Below are 15216 nucleotides of genomic sequence, written 5' to 3'. Positions count from 1 at the left end.
CCGTGTAATTTGCTTGGCTGTTTTGTCTTCTTGAAGTAGATTAATGTTCTTGACACGATAGTTTTAAGAAGTGCAGTTGGATAAAAGTAGTTGGGTAGTGTTCTGAAGATCCTGTTTTCTTTTCCCTAATTCCTACTCTGTTATGTTGCCTTGGATCAGGAAGTTTGGAACTGGCCTCCTGAATTACGATTTAAATGTCTGCTGAAGTGCTCTCATGTTTTAATTGTACTGAGCACACAAGCACTTCATGCAAGGAAATTCTTGAGTGTCTTCTAAGAGCTTTAAAATTGCATCAGATGTTCAGCTAAATACAAATCAAGCAGCATATTTTTTTATGTATTTGCTTTAAAAAGAAAAATCTCTGTTCTAGTAGAGAGGGGTCCATGCCATACAGTGCCCCCTACTATAATGTCGGTGTACTGCCCACTGGAATGCTTGATTTGGATTGGCCTTTTGAAACTGCCCTAACAGAGGCTGACTGTTTAGGTAACCTTACCATACTATGACCACTGATGACACATTGTTAACTTCTGTTACAGGCTGATCTGAACTGGCCTGTTGTTCAGATGTGGTCAGGATATGGCATTGACATTGCATCAGATCTTAACCTCGTTGTAGCACTGACTTCTGTTACATGTGATTAAAACATTATTTAAACACCCATAAACAGAAAGATGGCTTGAGCAGGGATTGTTAGAGGCTTCACATCTGTGCCTGTTCTCTAATCCACTGCCCTTTTTTTCCAGGTAATTTCCTTGGCTTTTCTTAGTATAGAAAGTGAGGGTTTCTGGGATTAAGTCATAGAATCACAGAATGGTTTGGGTTGGAATGGGCCTTAAACACATTTAGTTTCAAGCCCTCTGCCATGGGCAGTAACACCTTCCACTAGACCAGGTTGCTCTAAGCCCCATCCAACCAGGCCTTGAACGCTGCCAGGGATGGGGCAGCCACAGCTTCTTTGGGCAGCATGTGCCAGTGTCTCACCACCCTCATAGTGAAGAATTTCTTACTAATGTCTGATCTAAATCTCTTCTCTTTCAGTTTCAAGACATTCCCACTTGTCCTGTCACTACATGCTTTTGTAAAAAGTGCCTCTCCAGGTTTCCTGTAGGTTCCCTTTAGGTATAGGAGGACTGTTACAAGGTTTCCCCAGAGCCTTCCCTTCTTCAGGCTGAGCAAGCCCAGCTCTATCAGCCTGTCTCTATAGCAGAGGTGCTCTAGCCTTCTGATCATCTTTGTGGCCTCCTCTAGACTCACTCAAGTAAATCAACATCCCTGTTGTCTTGGGGACTGCATGATCAGGCCCCTGTATTCCTTCCAGGGGATGAATTTTGCTGCATGTATCCAGCATGTTGTGCTTATTGTTGGAAAAATGTTACTTGAGTTCTCATTCATAGCTTTAGAACCTAAAATTAACACGTACATTTACAATAACATACATTTACAGAAATAACCTGGTATTGTTGTTTTAAAACAATAGGTTGGGAGTTTCTACAAGGAAAAACCTTTGCTTACATTTTGGAGAAAACTACTTAATCCATGTTAGGACAGATTTGCATTCACCAGGTTCACAAGCTACAAGTTCTGTATGTGTTCATGGGAGTTGCTGTTTGAGAGCTTGCAGGCCTCGACGGCGTTAGGAAATTATACCATCCCTGCTGGCAAACGCAGGTTTCACCTGCAAAAACTGAAATTGTGACATTCACGTGTGAATCTGCTGTGGAAGAAGGGAAAAGAAGCTTCTTGTTACTTTTCTAGAAGTCCATAGAAGTGGTCATTCTGGCAGCAGCGAGAGGATGGGAAGTAAAACTGCCCTATAACAGGAATAAACTGAGAACAACAGTATCATCTTATTTTGTTCATATTTACATGCATTCAGTCTTTAAAGCATGACTTTATGTGTTCTATTCTGACATGATCCTTAAGGATAGTTGTCTCTGAATTCTTCAGAAAAAATTAATTGCTTTCAGCTAAGACAGAGCAAACCCATCTAATCGAGTACTTTCTGAATATTTGGTGTTTGCTGTTAACTCGTCAAAAGCATAGTAGATTAAATGTGTTTGAGATATGTCGAGAAATCCTATCTGTGACTAAAGAATTGATTAAGTGATTTGTAAGATAAAGCATTATGGTACTGTGTAATTATGTAATTACTGCTGAGTTTGAAGTGTCTCGATGTCTTTGTTGATCTAAAATCTATTTAAACAGGAACCTGAAGTACTGGGATAAGTTGGCATTGAAGCTTATATGACTCTGGTACTAGTAGCAACTCTCTTTGGAAATAGAGTCACGTAGGCCCAAAACACCAAAATGAGCTATTTGACAGTGTTTCTTGTGACTGATAGTGACAACCACACAGTGTTAAGGGAAACGTCTTGGGATGACTGAGCTGGGAACTGGCCATGGTTTTTCTGTTGTTACCCAGTGGTTACCTAAAAGCTTTAATCTAGAAAGCTATTTCAAACTTAAATTGTTCTGGAAGAAGAGATTAAGTTACTGTTCTGAATACCTATCTGAGTCTTGGCTATGTCTGTCAACAAATGTAGTCTTTTCAGGGAAAGTAATTCTTTTTTTGGTGGAAGTATGTAATTTATCCTACTAAAATTATCCTACTCCAATGGAATGCTGCCCAATTGGATCAAGTATTTATGTTTTAATTAGATGGTAAATAATTTGTTCTTTTGTGCCACAAATAAAGAAATGGTGTTCTATAGACTTAGTCAAGGCAATTTTGAGGGAGAAGCTACCCCTGCAACTGTTAACTGCATGAGTAGGTGTTGAGTGATGTTTGGAATTAGAGATGTGGGATATATTTTTTCCTAAACTGTTGCTGTAATACCTTACGAAAAAAGCAAGCGTGCTGAGTGACTTCAGAGACAGTCTGGGGCTTTTTGTATCTGAAGGAAACTAAAGTAGTCCAGTGGAGTAGCTGGAAGCAGTAAAGATTTTATAATTCTTCACCCTGTCAGACTTTGTCACAAGCTTTGTCATATGTATGCCTGACGCATCAGATAGCGTCATCAGCAGTTGCAGGGGTAAGAAACAAGCCTGATCTATTCTCTTTATTTCTCCTTCATTCTCTCTCTTTGTTCCCCCACTTTCTTTCTCTTTCTTGTACTTTTTCTTTCTGAAATCTGTAAGTTTAGTTCACAGCCATCCCAAACGGCTTCATGGATAGAAAATCAGATCTAACAAAAGAAATTATTGCAGACATTTAACTTTTAAATTACAGACTATCGATGGTCCCTGCGAAGTCATAGTTCACACGTGGGAGACTCATCTACAACCACGATCAATTACCCCTTTAGGTATGGGCATCAACTGCATCTGTTTGAGGCATATGCATAAGATTGCTGATATGCTGCGCATTGATTTAGAAGGATTGATAACTATAGTTTTAAAATATGTAAATTTATGAATGTTTTCAAAGTATAAACTTTTTCTTTGTGCAACATGGGCCTTACTCTCAAACTATATGTATAAAAATAAGTGGCTTAAAAATGGAGGGGACATGAAGCTCTTTACTGCCATCCTTAAGATATGTGGGTTGGGTGTGTTTGTATTTTTCTTTTTTTTTCTAATTTGGAATTGTAATAATTTTCTGTAAGCTTAATTCTTTGAGACTAAGGATCCATATTATTTTTTCAGAGAACATGCGGGGAGGGGGAGGGTGTGAAGTCACTAATGTTTCTATTTAACTACCATTTCATTAGTAAAAATTTAAGGCAAAAATTCTTAATTAGGCTGAAGTAAATAGATTAATTTAAGCAGAAACATGAATGGGTTTAAATACGCAGCAATAAAGCTGCAGTTTATTTTGCTGGAAGAAAAGGTGGCATGCAGACTTGCCTACAAGTTCCTGATGCTTTTCTGTGCAGGGGAAAAGTTTGGCTTTGAAGAGTGACTGGAATAACCTTTGAATGTAGTTTGTAATTTACATCTCTTATGCTGCTATGGGATGGCATGTTTTACGCGCTGTCTTTCCTAGGGCATGAAAAAGGTTATTCCCTCCATACTTAGGAGTTCATATCTATTAAATACTTTCTGATACATTGAAAAAAAATAAGCCTTCTAGAGAGAAGGTGGTATTGAAGAAACTGCTTGTTAAATATGAATAGTACCAAGATAATTCTTCCCCCACCCCCCCCCTTTATTTTTTTTCAACTGAATTAGTTGTGTTTCTATTCCTGTAACAAGACTATGTTTGTGTATCTGTCAGTAACTGATTAGGGAGACAGACTACCCTCTGTTAGGGTCTAGACTTTATAATTGAGTTAAATTCATTCCAAACAGTTAGGAAATTTTTCCCTCCCTAAGTAATACACAGTGCTTAATAAGCAGTCTTTAAGAAAGTGCAGCAAAATGAAGGTGTTAGTACTTGGTCATGACGATCCTGAATTGTTGCCTGTGGTTATTAAAAATTGAGATTGGGCCCATAATTCTTCTTAGAAAAAGATGGGATTAATGGCTGTAGAGAAGATTTTATTAAGACGTTTTGAGAAATGTATAGTTCTAGACTTAGTGCAATTCTCTTAATGCTGGTGAATTTACTTAGTGCCTTAAGACTTCAGTTACTAAAACTTAGGAGGAGGGTAAGGATAAAAGTAAGGGTGAAATGAGTGGTTTGAGTATTTTATCCTAGGTTGGTTTCTGTTGCGTGAACAGAATAAGCATTTTAATTGATTTAGAAGCTTTAACTATAAATATGCAGGAGAGCACAGCTTTCTTGTATGCTTGCAGGAAACTTTGACACTAACAAGAAAAAGCATCTTAGATTCTAGTAGGATGTAGATATCAGCAAAATACAGCAGCAGACTAGGAAATCGTGCAGCCTTCTTGGTTTTCTCAGGTCAGATAACTGTAGGTAAAGCATCTTGGCATCTTGTGTGTTGATTGTTTTTTCTTGCAGAAACTAAGAAAAAGCATAAATTAGGAAAAAGCTTTACAGATGTTTGCAGTAAACATGCTTATTCATCTGTTTCAGTTTTCCTACTTTATTAGATGTACTTTTTAAGTGAAATGGACAAGTAGAATTAGTATAACTTGGAAATGATTCTTTGTAATGTGGATATTAATTAATTTCTTCTGTTCTTTTTCCCTCCTTTTAATTCTAGAAAATGAAATTACTATTGACGATGGGCACTTTGGAATCTGTAGTAAGTGAAATATATTGACCTTTACTTTTAACCATATATTTAATTTTAAAAAGATTGTGTTGTAGTTCAAAAACATTTGAAATACAAAGTTTTGACAGAAATTGCCTATAAGTGATTGTTTTCTCTGCTTATATAGTTATCTTTGTACCTAGAATTTGTGACTTCATACTCAGGCTGTAAACCCTTCTAAAGTTAATGAAAGGCTGCTAGGAAGAGTTTAAATATTGTCAATATGATGGTGTTCAAGGTTGAAATTTGCACACTAGATCATGAGCATGTATATTTGGAAATACAGAATAGACTTGGCTTTCTTCTAGAACCTAGCCTTAGAAAAAAACTCTTGCCTACAAAAGTATTATCACTTACACCAAATGTACACAATCCGCCTCTTCAGTTAGCCACATAACTGCCAAAACCTCTCATAAGCTCAAACCTCATGTTCTTGTGCATGCGTATGTCGGCAGTTCTAACCCAACTCTTAATGCTTAATCCTGTAGTGCCTGAGGTAATTCTCTTTATCTTGTCTCATACTTAAATATATTAAATCTTTATCATGTCTCATACTTCCCTTAAAGCTTTGCCATTTTTCTTCATATCCTGATTGAATGATAAGTTTTGCTAGGAACTCGTCAAAACTGCGGGGTCTGCTCCAGCACCTGGTCTGGCAGCCTGGTCTTTCTGGACATCCTGCTTATAGGCTTGCTTTTCCTGATGGTGAGGTTGAGGATTCTCCTCCATGCTTTGTTTCCCCATCATATTTGTTGCTATATCCTATCCTGCATACTTTTACTGGCATTAGTTATGATGAGCTAATTTGACACCTGTATCTGGGCAGAAATGGGGAGTCTCGAATTGCGTATGAATCTTCAGAGTTCCTGTCAGTGTTATTCCATGTATTGAGAGATCTCAGGATAAGGGAATATTATGCCTACCTTTGGAGATTTAGACCTTGATACCATAAATAAAATTAACACTGGAATACTTAGTGATCTCCTGCAGACAGTTTACACGTGAAGCTGGCAAGGATCATTTTTCCTATTTAATCCCCTTTAAAGCCAGCAAACAACTGCAGTATCTGTTGTCTGTTCTGGGTAGTTCAGCAAAGGCAGATGAAAAGATGCACTCAACAATTGCTCTGGAAATACTATTGAAAAAGGCAGGTGATGAGGATTATCTGGAAGATGGTGTCAGAACTGTATTTATATTTTTGTATATTAAAATATATAGATATCCCTAGAATAAGTTATTAAAGTCTTCTACTTTTTGTTTAATTTTTGCTAGATGGTATTGAAACTGTGGACACTGGGTGGCTGACATGTCAAACAGAAATAAGATTACGCCTGCATTATTCTGAGAAACCACCTGTAGTGATATCCAAGAAGAAATTTAAAACATCAAGGTTCAGGTAAGTCTGCTCATCTAAGTTTGCAGTTTAGCTCATGTTAGTTGTCAGTACTAGTGCTGCTTTTTTACTTAATTAATGTGGCCTTTAAATCAATTTTTGGTTGCCAATAGGGATCGACTGTCAGGGCAATTAGCATATATTTAAGCACTTTGGAAAAAAAGAAATAAATGTGATGACATTAAATTAGTGCGGGACAGTGGGATTGAGTGCGCCCTCGGGAAGTTTGCCTATGACACCAAGCCATGTGGTTTGGTTGATATGCTGGAGGGAAGGAGTGCCATCCAGAGGGACATTGACACACTTGTGAGGTGTCCAATGCAAGCCTCATGAAGTTCAACCAAGCCAAGTGCAAGGTCCTACACCTGGGTCAGAGGGATCCCAGGCACAGCTACAGGTTGGATGGAGAAGTGATCGGAGCAACCCTGCAACCACCTGACTTGGGGGGTGTTGGTTGATGAGAAACTTAACATGAGCCGGCAGTGTGCACTCGCAGCCCAGAAAGCCAACTGTATCCTGGGCTGTTATCAAAAGAAGCGTGACCAGCAGGTCAAAGGAGGTGATCCTGCCCCTCTGCTCTTGTGAGGCCTCACTTGGGAGTACTGTGTACAGTTCTGGTGTCTTCAACATAAGAAGGACAGAAAGCTGTTTTATGAGGGGGAAGTCACGTATGACCAACCTTATAGCCTTCTATGAGGAAGTGACTAGGTGGAGGGATGATGGTAGAGCGGTAGATGTAGTTTTTCTTGATTTCAGTAAGGCATCTGATACTGTCTCCCACAGCATCCTCATAGATAAGCTAAGGAAGTGTGGGCTTGACGATCAAGTAGTGAGGTGGATCGAGAACTGGTTGAAAGGAAGAAGGCAGAGAGTTGTGGTCAATGGCACAGAATCTAGCTGGAGGTCTGTGACTAGTGGAGTCCCTCAGGGGTCGGTGCTGGGACCGGTGCTGTTTAATATTTTCATCAATGACCTGGATGAGGGAACTGAGTGCACCCTCAGCAAGTTCACTGATGACACAAAACTGGGAGGAGTGGCTGACACACCAGAAGGCTGTGCTGCCATTCAGCGAGACCTGGACAGGCTGGAGAGTTGGGCGGGGAGAAACTTGATGAAATTTAACAAGGGCAAGTGCAGAGTCTTGCATCTGGGGAAGAACAACCCCATGTACCAGTACAGGTTGGGGGTTGACCTGCTGGAAAGTAGCGAAGGGGAAAGGGACCTGGGGGTCCTGGTGGATAGGAGGATGACCATGAGCCAGCAATGTGCTCTTGTGGCCAAGAAGGCAAATGGCATCTTAGGGTGCATTAGAAAGGGAGTGGTTAGTAGGTCAAGAGAGGTTCTCCTCCCCCTCTACTCAGCCTTGGTGAGGCCGCATCTGGAATATTGCGTCCGGTTCTGGGCCCCTCTGTTCAAGAAGGACAGGGAATTGCTTGAAGGAGTCCAGCGCAGAGCCACAAAGATGATTAAGGGAGTGGAACATCTCCCTTATGAGGAGAGGCTGAGGGAGCTGGGTCTCTTTAGCTTGGAGAAGAGGAGACTGAGGGGTGACCTCATCAATGTTTACAAATATGTAAAGGGTGGGTGTCAGGATGATGGAGCTAGGCTTTTTTCAGTGATATCCAGTGATAGGACAATGGGTGTAAACTGGAGCATAGGAAGTTCCACGTTAACATCAGGAAGAACTTCTCTGTTGGAACAAGTCCGGAGGAGGGCCACGAGGATGATCAGGGGTCTTGAGCACCTCCAGTATAAAGACAGGCTGAGAAAGTTGGAGTTGTGCAGCCCAGAGAAGACAAGGCTGTGTGGAGACCTCATAGTAGCCTGTCAGTATCTGAAGGGGGCCTATAGGGATGCTGGGGAGGGACTCTTCATTAGGGATTGTAGTGACAGGACAAGGGGTAACAGGTTAAAACTTAAACAGGGGGAGTTCAGGTTAGATATAAGGAGGAGTTTCTTTACTGTGAGGGTAGTGAAGCACTGGCACAGGTTGCCCAAGGAAGTGGTAAAATGCTCCATCCCTGGAGGTGTTCAAGGCCAGGCTGGACAGAGCCTTGGGTGACATGGTTTAGTGGGAGGTGTCCCTGCCCATGATGATCCTAACGTCTTTTCCAACCCTAACCATTATGTGATTAAATTTCTGGGATCTGAAGCTTGCTATCTTTGTGATTTATAGGTTGCTCAGTTAACCTGGGAGTTTACTTCTGTACTGTGTTCCTTCTTCTTGCTGTCTGACACTTGACTTCCTGCCCCCCCTCCCAACGAGGGGAACATTTATTTAGTACAACTTCAGTCGTAATTAATACTTGCCTCCTGTTCTCTAGAAACAGGAGTTTCTTTGCATCTTTTCCCTGTCTGTTGCAGCAGGTAGAGAGCAGTTTCTGAAGCCTGATCCTTGTCTAAATTAGATGGTTGAAATCCAAGCTTGATAAGCTGGATGCATTACTAGACAATCTCTTATCTGCGTTCTACCTAAAAAGTTTGATCTGCCCGGGTAGTTTTTGTGACTGTCACTTACTATGGCAGTGTCACTTGGTGGACCATCTGTGTTGTGACCTCTTTTTTTTTTTTTTTTTCATTTTTGTAAGAGGGTATTAAGAATGTGGACTTTGTATATAGGATTTATGTGATTATAACTATTTCTTTGAGATACAACTTCAGTTTTACTAGTGAATTGGAATCTAAGTTTAACTAGATTAGTTAGACTAAATCTAACTAGATAATCAACTAGTAAATTAGCATCTTACTAAATAACTCTCTATTCCATCTGCTACTTAAATGATTCAGAAAGGGATTTGGATTACTCATATATGCTTCCATCACTGGCATAATTAATTCTGTGTGGAAGGTTTGCTCTGTATAATAATGCATTCTGAGTCTTACAGGGAGGCTTATTCCAATCAGTCCAGGAATTTTCAGAAATTACAGTCAGTTTACTGTTAAATGATCATTTAGGATTTCTCAAGGGACTTACTGATTATTATAGACTATCTTATTAATGCCTAATAGAATACATCTATCTGCCTTAATTGGTGTTCAAAGAGACTTAAAGTTGGGTGTGTGCACTTACCAGCAGCTACCAGAATCCAGATACTGATCTTGGCAATTGCTGCTATTTTCAGTCCTTTTCATTAGCTTTTTGGCATTATGGGTGTCAGTCTGCAGAGAAAGACCATCTGTTTGGGAGCCCAAATTGCATTTGGTGGAGGGCTGTTTCTCAGACCATTAGTACAATTTTCACATTTACCCAAGTTCCAGTTTCAGAAGTGGCTTGAGCACTTACAACTAAAATAGGATTTAGACAACAGCTGGGAGCTGACTCTTGTTGAGGGCCCATTGCATACAGTACTGTCCTGTAGGTGGTGTTGTTGAGAATTGTGTTGCATGAACTTCTGTTGAAGCTTCTCATTCTCTAGTGTTTCTAAAGATGCTCGTGTGATTTAACCATTTGTTTTGTGTTTCTGGTTGAGTAGAGTAAAATTGACTCTAGAAGGTCTAGAGGAAGATGAAGATGATGAAGAGGGCCAAGAGAAAACATCCCCTACTGTCCCTCAGAAAATGGCAAACACTGTGGAGTTCTCCTTAATAAGTAACAATGAATATAAATGTCGACACTCTCAGCCAGACTGTGGCTATGCTTTGCAGCCAGACCGATGGATAGAATACACAATACAAACCATGGAGCCTGATAATTTGGAATTAATCTTTGATTTTTTTGAGGTATGTCTCTACCGCCATGAAGCAGCTCAGGTCTGCCTTTAGGAGTTAAGAGTCAATTGCTGTGAAGATTTCACTGTTGGGATAGGGCTATTGCCTGATATCTTGATTTTTTTAGACTTGTTTACACCAGTTTTAAGTCTTGGCTATTACCCTATTTTGCAGAAAGGTTTTGTGAGTCTGCTCAATAGGGCACAGAAAGATTGACAGTTTATGCTTATTTAGAAGTTGGTATAGACTCAAATCTTGGTGTCTAGGGCTGCATGTAGTTAGGTTGGCTTGATTTTTGTATTTTACCCAGGTTTTGCTTATCCTTCTTGAACCTGAACAATTTGTATATGAATTAGTTACATTATCTGTTTTTAAGAGATTTCTCTGAACTAGTGCAAATTAAAACTGGATAGCTGCAGATTCTCACTACTACTTCTGTTATGTTGTACTCTTTTTTCCCTAAAATATCTTAATATTCAAAGTTCTTTTAAAAAGAAAACAACTCTTGTCCCTTCATGCTGTTTATATAAAAGACAGTTTTAAGCATTCTCTCTTTAGTCTAAAAATACCCTTAAGGTCACTTAGGCTCACAATTATAAAGTGGCTCCATAGTTCCTGAGCTTGACTATGGTCAGGTGCGTGTTCTGCATGTTAGTTGCCCTTCTCCTTCCCTACAAATGAATACAATGTTGTTATAAGCATATATGTTATTCCAGTTCATGTTTTTTCTAAATATGACTTGGGCGTTTAAGAAGATGGACTATTCCATGCACACAATTTTGATGTGGAAAGCTTATTAAATCTAAGAGTTTTCAAAGACAATTGTATATGATTTGTGTAGATTTCCATCAACATTTTCATATTTCTGATAGCAATTTGGAACATGGTCTTAAACAATTTTTAGCCTGCAATTAGTGTTTGCTGTAACACAATATATTTCTGTTACAGCAGTGCCTATATATATATATATATACACATATGTATTTCTGAGGAGAAGGGAAGAAGAGTTTGTTCAGAATTCTCAACTACGTATAACAATAGATTAATTTTTTTCCCCCTTTGTTTTGTTTTAGGAAGATTTAGGTGAGAAAGTAGTACAAGGTGATGTTCTTCCAGGTCATGTAGGTTCTGCCTGCCTCCTGTCATCTACACTTGCAGAACTCGGAAAGAGTGCTGGAATTCTTACACTTGCTATTATGAGCAGAAATCCAAGGAAGACAATTGGAAAAGTCAGAGGTACAGTTGATGCAAACAGATGTGAATAATGGATGACTCCAAGTAAAGTTATCTTTGTGAAGCATTTTTATTTTTCTCGTAGTGGACTACATAATTATAAAGCCAATCCAGGGATACACTTGCAATATGGAGGCTTCCTATGCAAAGTATTGGAAACCAAGAACAACTTTAGATGTTGGACACAGGGGAGCAGGCAATTCCACAACAACAGCTAAGTAAGTTCATTTTCATTTTAATCTGGGGATGGATTTTGTATAGTTTAGTTTCGCTGGCATCACTTGAGGAAGTGGACAGTTTAAAACAAAATGCTGCAACCCATACCCATAATCATTTAAGTCACTTCAATATCAGATATGGGTGTTCTGTAAAACAGAGACTTCTTATTTGTATTTCTGTTGTTTCAGTGGACTTCTGTGCTGTGCTGCCTTTAATAAAATCTTTTCCTTTGCTGTTATTTCAGACTTGCTAAAGTTCAAGAGAACACTATTGCCTCTTTGAGGAATGCTGCTAGTCATGTATGTACACACATTTGCAGGCACCTAGAATTTGGATAGTTAAAACTAGCCTATTTTGTATGCTTGATTTCCATTATTCAATACAATGAATGATAATGATACTTACATAAAATTACAAGAAATCACCATGGAAATTTCTTAACAGAGAGAGGAAGGGAAGTAATAGCTAGGTTAGACTCTCATTCCCAAGGTCCTCAAAAAAATCTGAACTTCTGTGTATTATTTTCTGGTTGTGTTTTAATACAGGCAAAACGTTAATCTCAATCCTGCAGAGACATAGGGTTGGAATAATTTTGAATGAATTAGTAAAAATTTGGCTCTGCTGGATCTGTTGGCATACTTTCAGGACTTGCTCAGGGGCTGCTGAATACCGAAAACTGGTGTCCAAAATTGAGATTTGGGAGCTGAGCTGGAAGGATAAAACAGTCCTTTTTTTCAGTGAACAACGAATATTTGGAATACTAGGATAAGACTTTACGTTTGGAAGATACTGTTTTCGGGTGCTTAAATTCTGTGATTCCTCCTAGTAATTTCAGTCACTTAAGTGATCTGTGATAAGATTGATCTAGACAGTGAGACAGTGCAGCAGAGTAGCTGAAGTCAGAAGCACGTGCAGAGGTTCCTTGTCTAACTCCTGTTTTCATAGCAAAGAGCTGTGGTTACAGTCATATAAAGATGTTGCTATGAGATCACCTGCTGCTTAACTTGTTGGGTATTAATGGAGGCCTTTCAAAGGAATAATGCACAGACAGTAAAAATAAGTAAAAGAGTAATTTGTGTGTTTCTTAACGTCCTTATTTCTGTCCCTCTTTTCAAAAAGATTGTACTTTGATCTTAATTCCTTTTTAAAAGAAAATAACACACAGTTGAAAAGAAGTTGAAAAGAAGAATACTGGATACAGCTATTTCTTCTCTTGCACATGTTATAACATGCTATTATTGTATTACTTACTAGTGAGTCCAGAAGGTCGTCCCTATGCGGAGTATTTCACTAAAGCTTTGCCAGTCTGTAGCAATTGCTCTTCTCTTGATGGAGAGCAGGAAGGGCACCATGACAGTATCGATATTTAAAAACATCATCTTAGCCTTTGTTTGAAATCAATACTTTGTTTACAGTACTTCAAGGTTACTAGAGGGTTTATAAGGGTTTATCAGAGCTGCGTTATGGTAATGAAAATACTCTCCCATACGATCTTTTGTCATTTCTGATCCATTGTTGAATGTGATTTAACTGGTAACAGCCAGTTTCATTAAACTTCTGGTTTATGTCCAGGACCTCTGAGTATTTGGCAGCTCTGCAGTTCTCTAGTCCTTGTGCATAAATAAAGAGATTTTGTTTTCTTCTATGTATTTTTCAACTTTCTCTAGGGAGCAGCATATGTGGAGTTTGATGTACACCTTTCTAAAGATCATGTGCCGATTGTATACCATGATCTCACATGTTGTATGGCCATGAAAAAGGTAAAGATGATATCTGTATTTTATCTTTTAAGTGTGACCATTCCACAAACTAAAATGCCAAGATCTCATAGAAACAATTCTGGGGAATCAAGGGATAGAATGAGAATAAGTGCGTAGGATTACTGTGTACATGAAGTAGAGTAAGAAAGTTGGACTTTCTATTTTGATGTTGCAGCAACAGCATTGTCAGATACACAGTTTGAGACTGGGCTTAAACCACAACAATAGAGATTAGCATTCTGACAGTGAAAATGGAGATAATATAGCAGAGCAGACTGCAAGATAAATTCTCTCATTCTTTTTGGCACTAAGTCTGTGTCATCAAACTTGCACACATTGCAATATTGCAATCTGTAAGAAGTTTGGTTTTGAACAGTTGTGGAAATGGAACTTTGACTAAGGGAAGTGCATGTTAAGCATATATTGAATCAGTGTTGTCTTTATGAGCAGAAATTTCCTTATAATGAAGAGGGGAAGTGAAAATTGACAGAATTTCTTTTAAATCAGATCTTTTATTTTGGTGGTGGGGTGTGTATCTCAGTTTTACCAGGACACTTGACTTGCTAGTTTTTGAGACTGGATAGACAATAATAAACTGAACTGCCTTAAAGTGTTTTTTAATGCATTTCTTTACTTGGAGACTTTTGTCCTGAATTTATTAAGTGATCAAGTTTTTACAGAATATATGTGCTAACCTTTTCTGAAGAAAGAGCAATGAAGCATCTGACTTGCACGAAAGACCAAATTTTGTTGTGCTTTTTGTTGGTTAGTTTTTGGTTTGTTTTTTTCCAAATTGACACATTTTTGTCTCCTGAAATCTGGTCATCTTACTCATTAGAATATCACTTGTATCTTTATAAATAAAAGAGGAAAAAAATCAGTTGCCTTTAATGCTATCATATTAAAAGTATGTAGGCTTTTCTGTAGTTTTCAGCAATGCTTAATTATATATTATTTCTCATCAAAGAAACTGGATACAGAGCCTCTGGAACTGTTTGAGATTGCAGTCAAAGAACTCACATTTGATCAGCTGCAGTTATTGAAGGTATTATTACTTTGGCTAGTATGATATGCTATGTGTAGAATTTCAGACTGTGTATGAAGTTACACTAGTAGAAACTAGATAGTTTGGGGGAGCACAGGTTTTAAAAATCGTGCAAGTAGAAATAGCAGCTAATTCCAAGAATATTACTATTGCACCTCATTATTTCATTACTTGTATCTTCTAGAAAAATGGTCTGCAACTTGCGTAGATCCATACCATTATGCTAAAATTGGTACTTTGTAAAAAGTAAAGGCTGAAGGTTGGCGGTAGGGTTCATTGAAAGCCAGTGCTTTGGAGTCTTTTTTGAAGAAAAAGGTACCTGTTGCAAAGTGGTAATTATCAAATGTTTCTCTGTTAACAAGGGAGATCTAAATTACACTGAATGCACTCTTGAGGTGCATGTGGAGGTGTAGAAGGTTCTGTGATTCAATGGTATGGATTGACCAGACTGGCTAGATCTAATTGATTGGTTTTATTTAATTGGGTGTCACTGTATCTTCTGAACAGAAATGCCCTGCCTACATAAAAGGGGTGTCAGGATGAGACTGGGGTACAGAAGATCCAGCTGAGAGATCTGTCCTCAGTTAAAGAAACACATGGCTGGTCCAAGAACTATGTTTCTTTCTACTTAAAATTACTTGGTCTCCTCCTTTTTGAGGAGAGAGAATTTGAATGGAGCAAGGGAGATTTCTC

General features: G+C 38.7%; 1 protein-coding gene across 2 annotated transcripts in view; it reads left to right on the top strand.

The window, feature by feature from the left end:
• LOC136015767 (glycerophosphocholine phosphodiesterase GPCPD1-like) overlaps nt 1-15216 on the top strand; it is a 44520-nt gene that overhangs the window by 15286 nt on the left and 14018 nt on the right. For both annotated transcript variants that reach the window (XM_065682171.1, XM_065682172.1), the window contains exons 5-13: nt 3233-3308; nt 5115-5156; nt 6438-6561; nt 10032-10278; nt 11340-11502; nt 11585-11717; nt 11963-12017; nt 13386-13478; nt 14446-14523. In XM_065682171.1, coding sequence (XP_065538243.1) covers nt 3233-3308; nt 5115-5156; nt 6438-6561; nt 10032-10278; nt 11340-11502; nt 11585-11717; nt 11963-12017; nt 13386-13478; nt 14446-14523 — 1011 coding nt within the window. The remainder of the gene's footprint in view (nt 1-3232; nt 3309-5114; nt 5157-6437; nt 6562-10031; nt 10279-11339; nt 11503-11584; nt 11718-11962; nt 12018-13385; nt 13479-14445; nt 14524-15216) is intronic.

Source organism: Lathamus discolor, chromosome 5, assembly GCF_037157495.1.
Source record: "Lathamus discolor isolate bLatDis1 chromosome 5, bLatDis1.hap1, whole genome shotgun sequence".
NCBI lineage: Eukaryota > Metazoa > Chordata > Aves > Psittaciformes > Psittacidae > Lathamus > Lathamus discolor.
The sequence above is the reverse complement of the archived record's forward strand: the minus strand, read 5'-3'. Positions and strand labels throughout refer to the sequence as shown.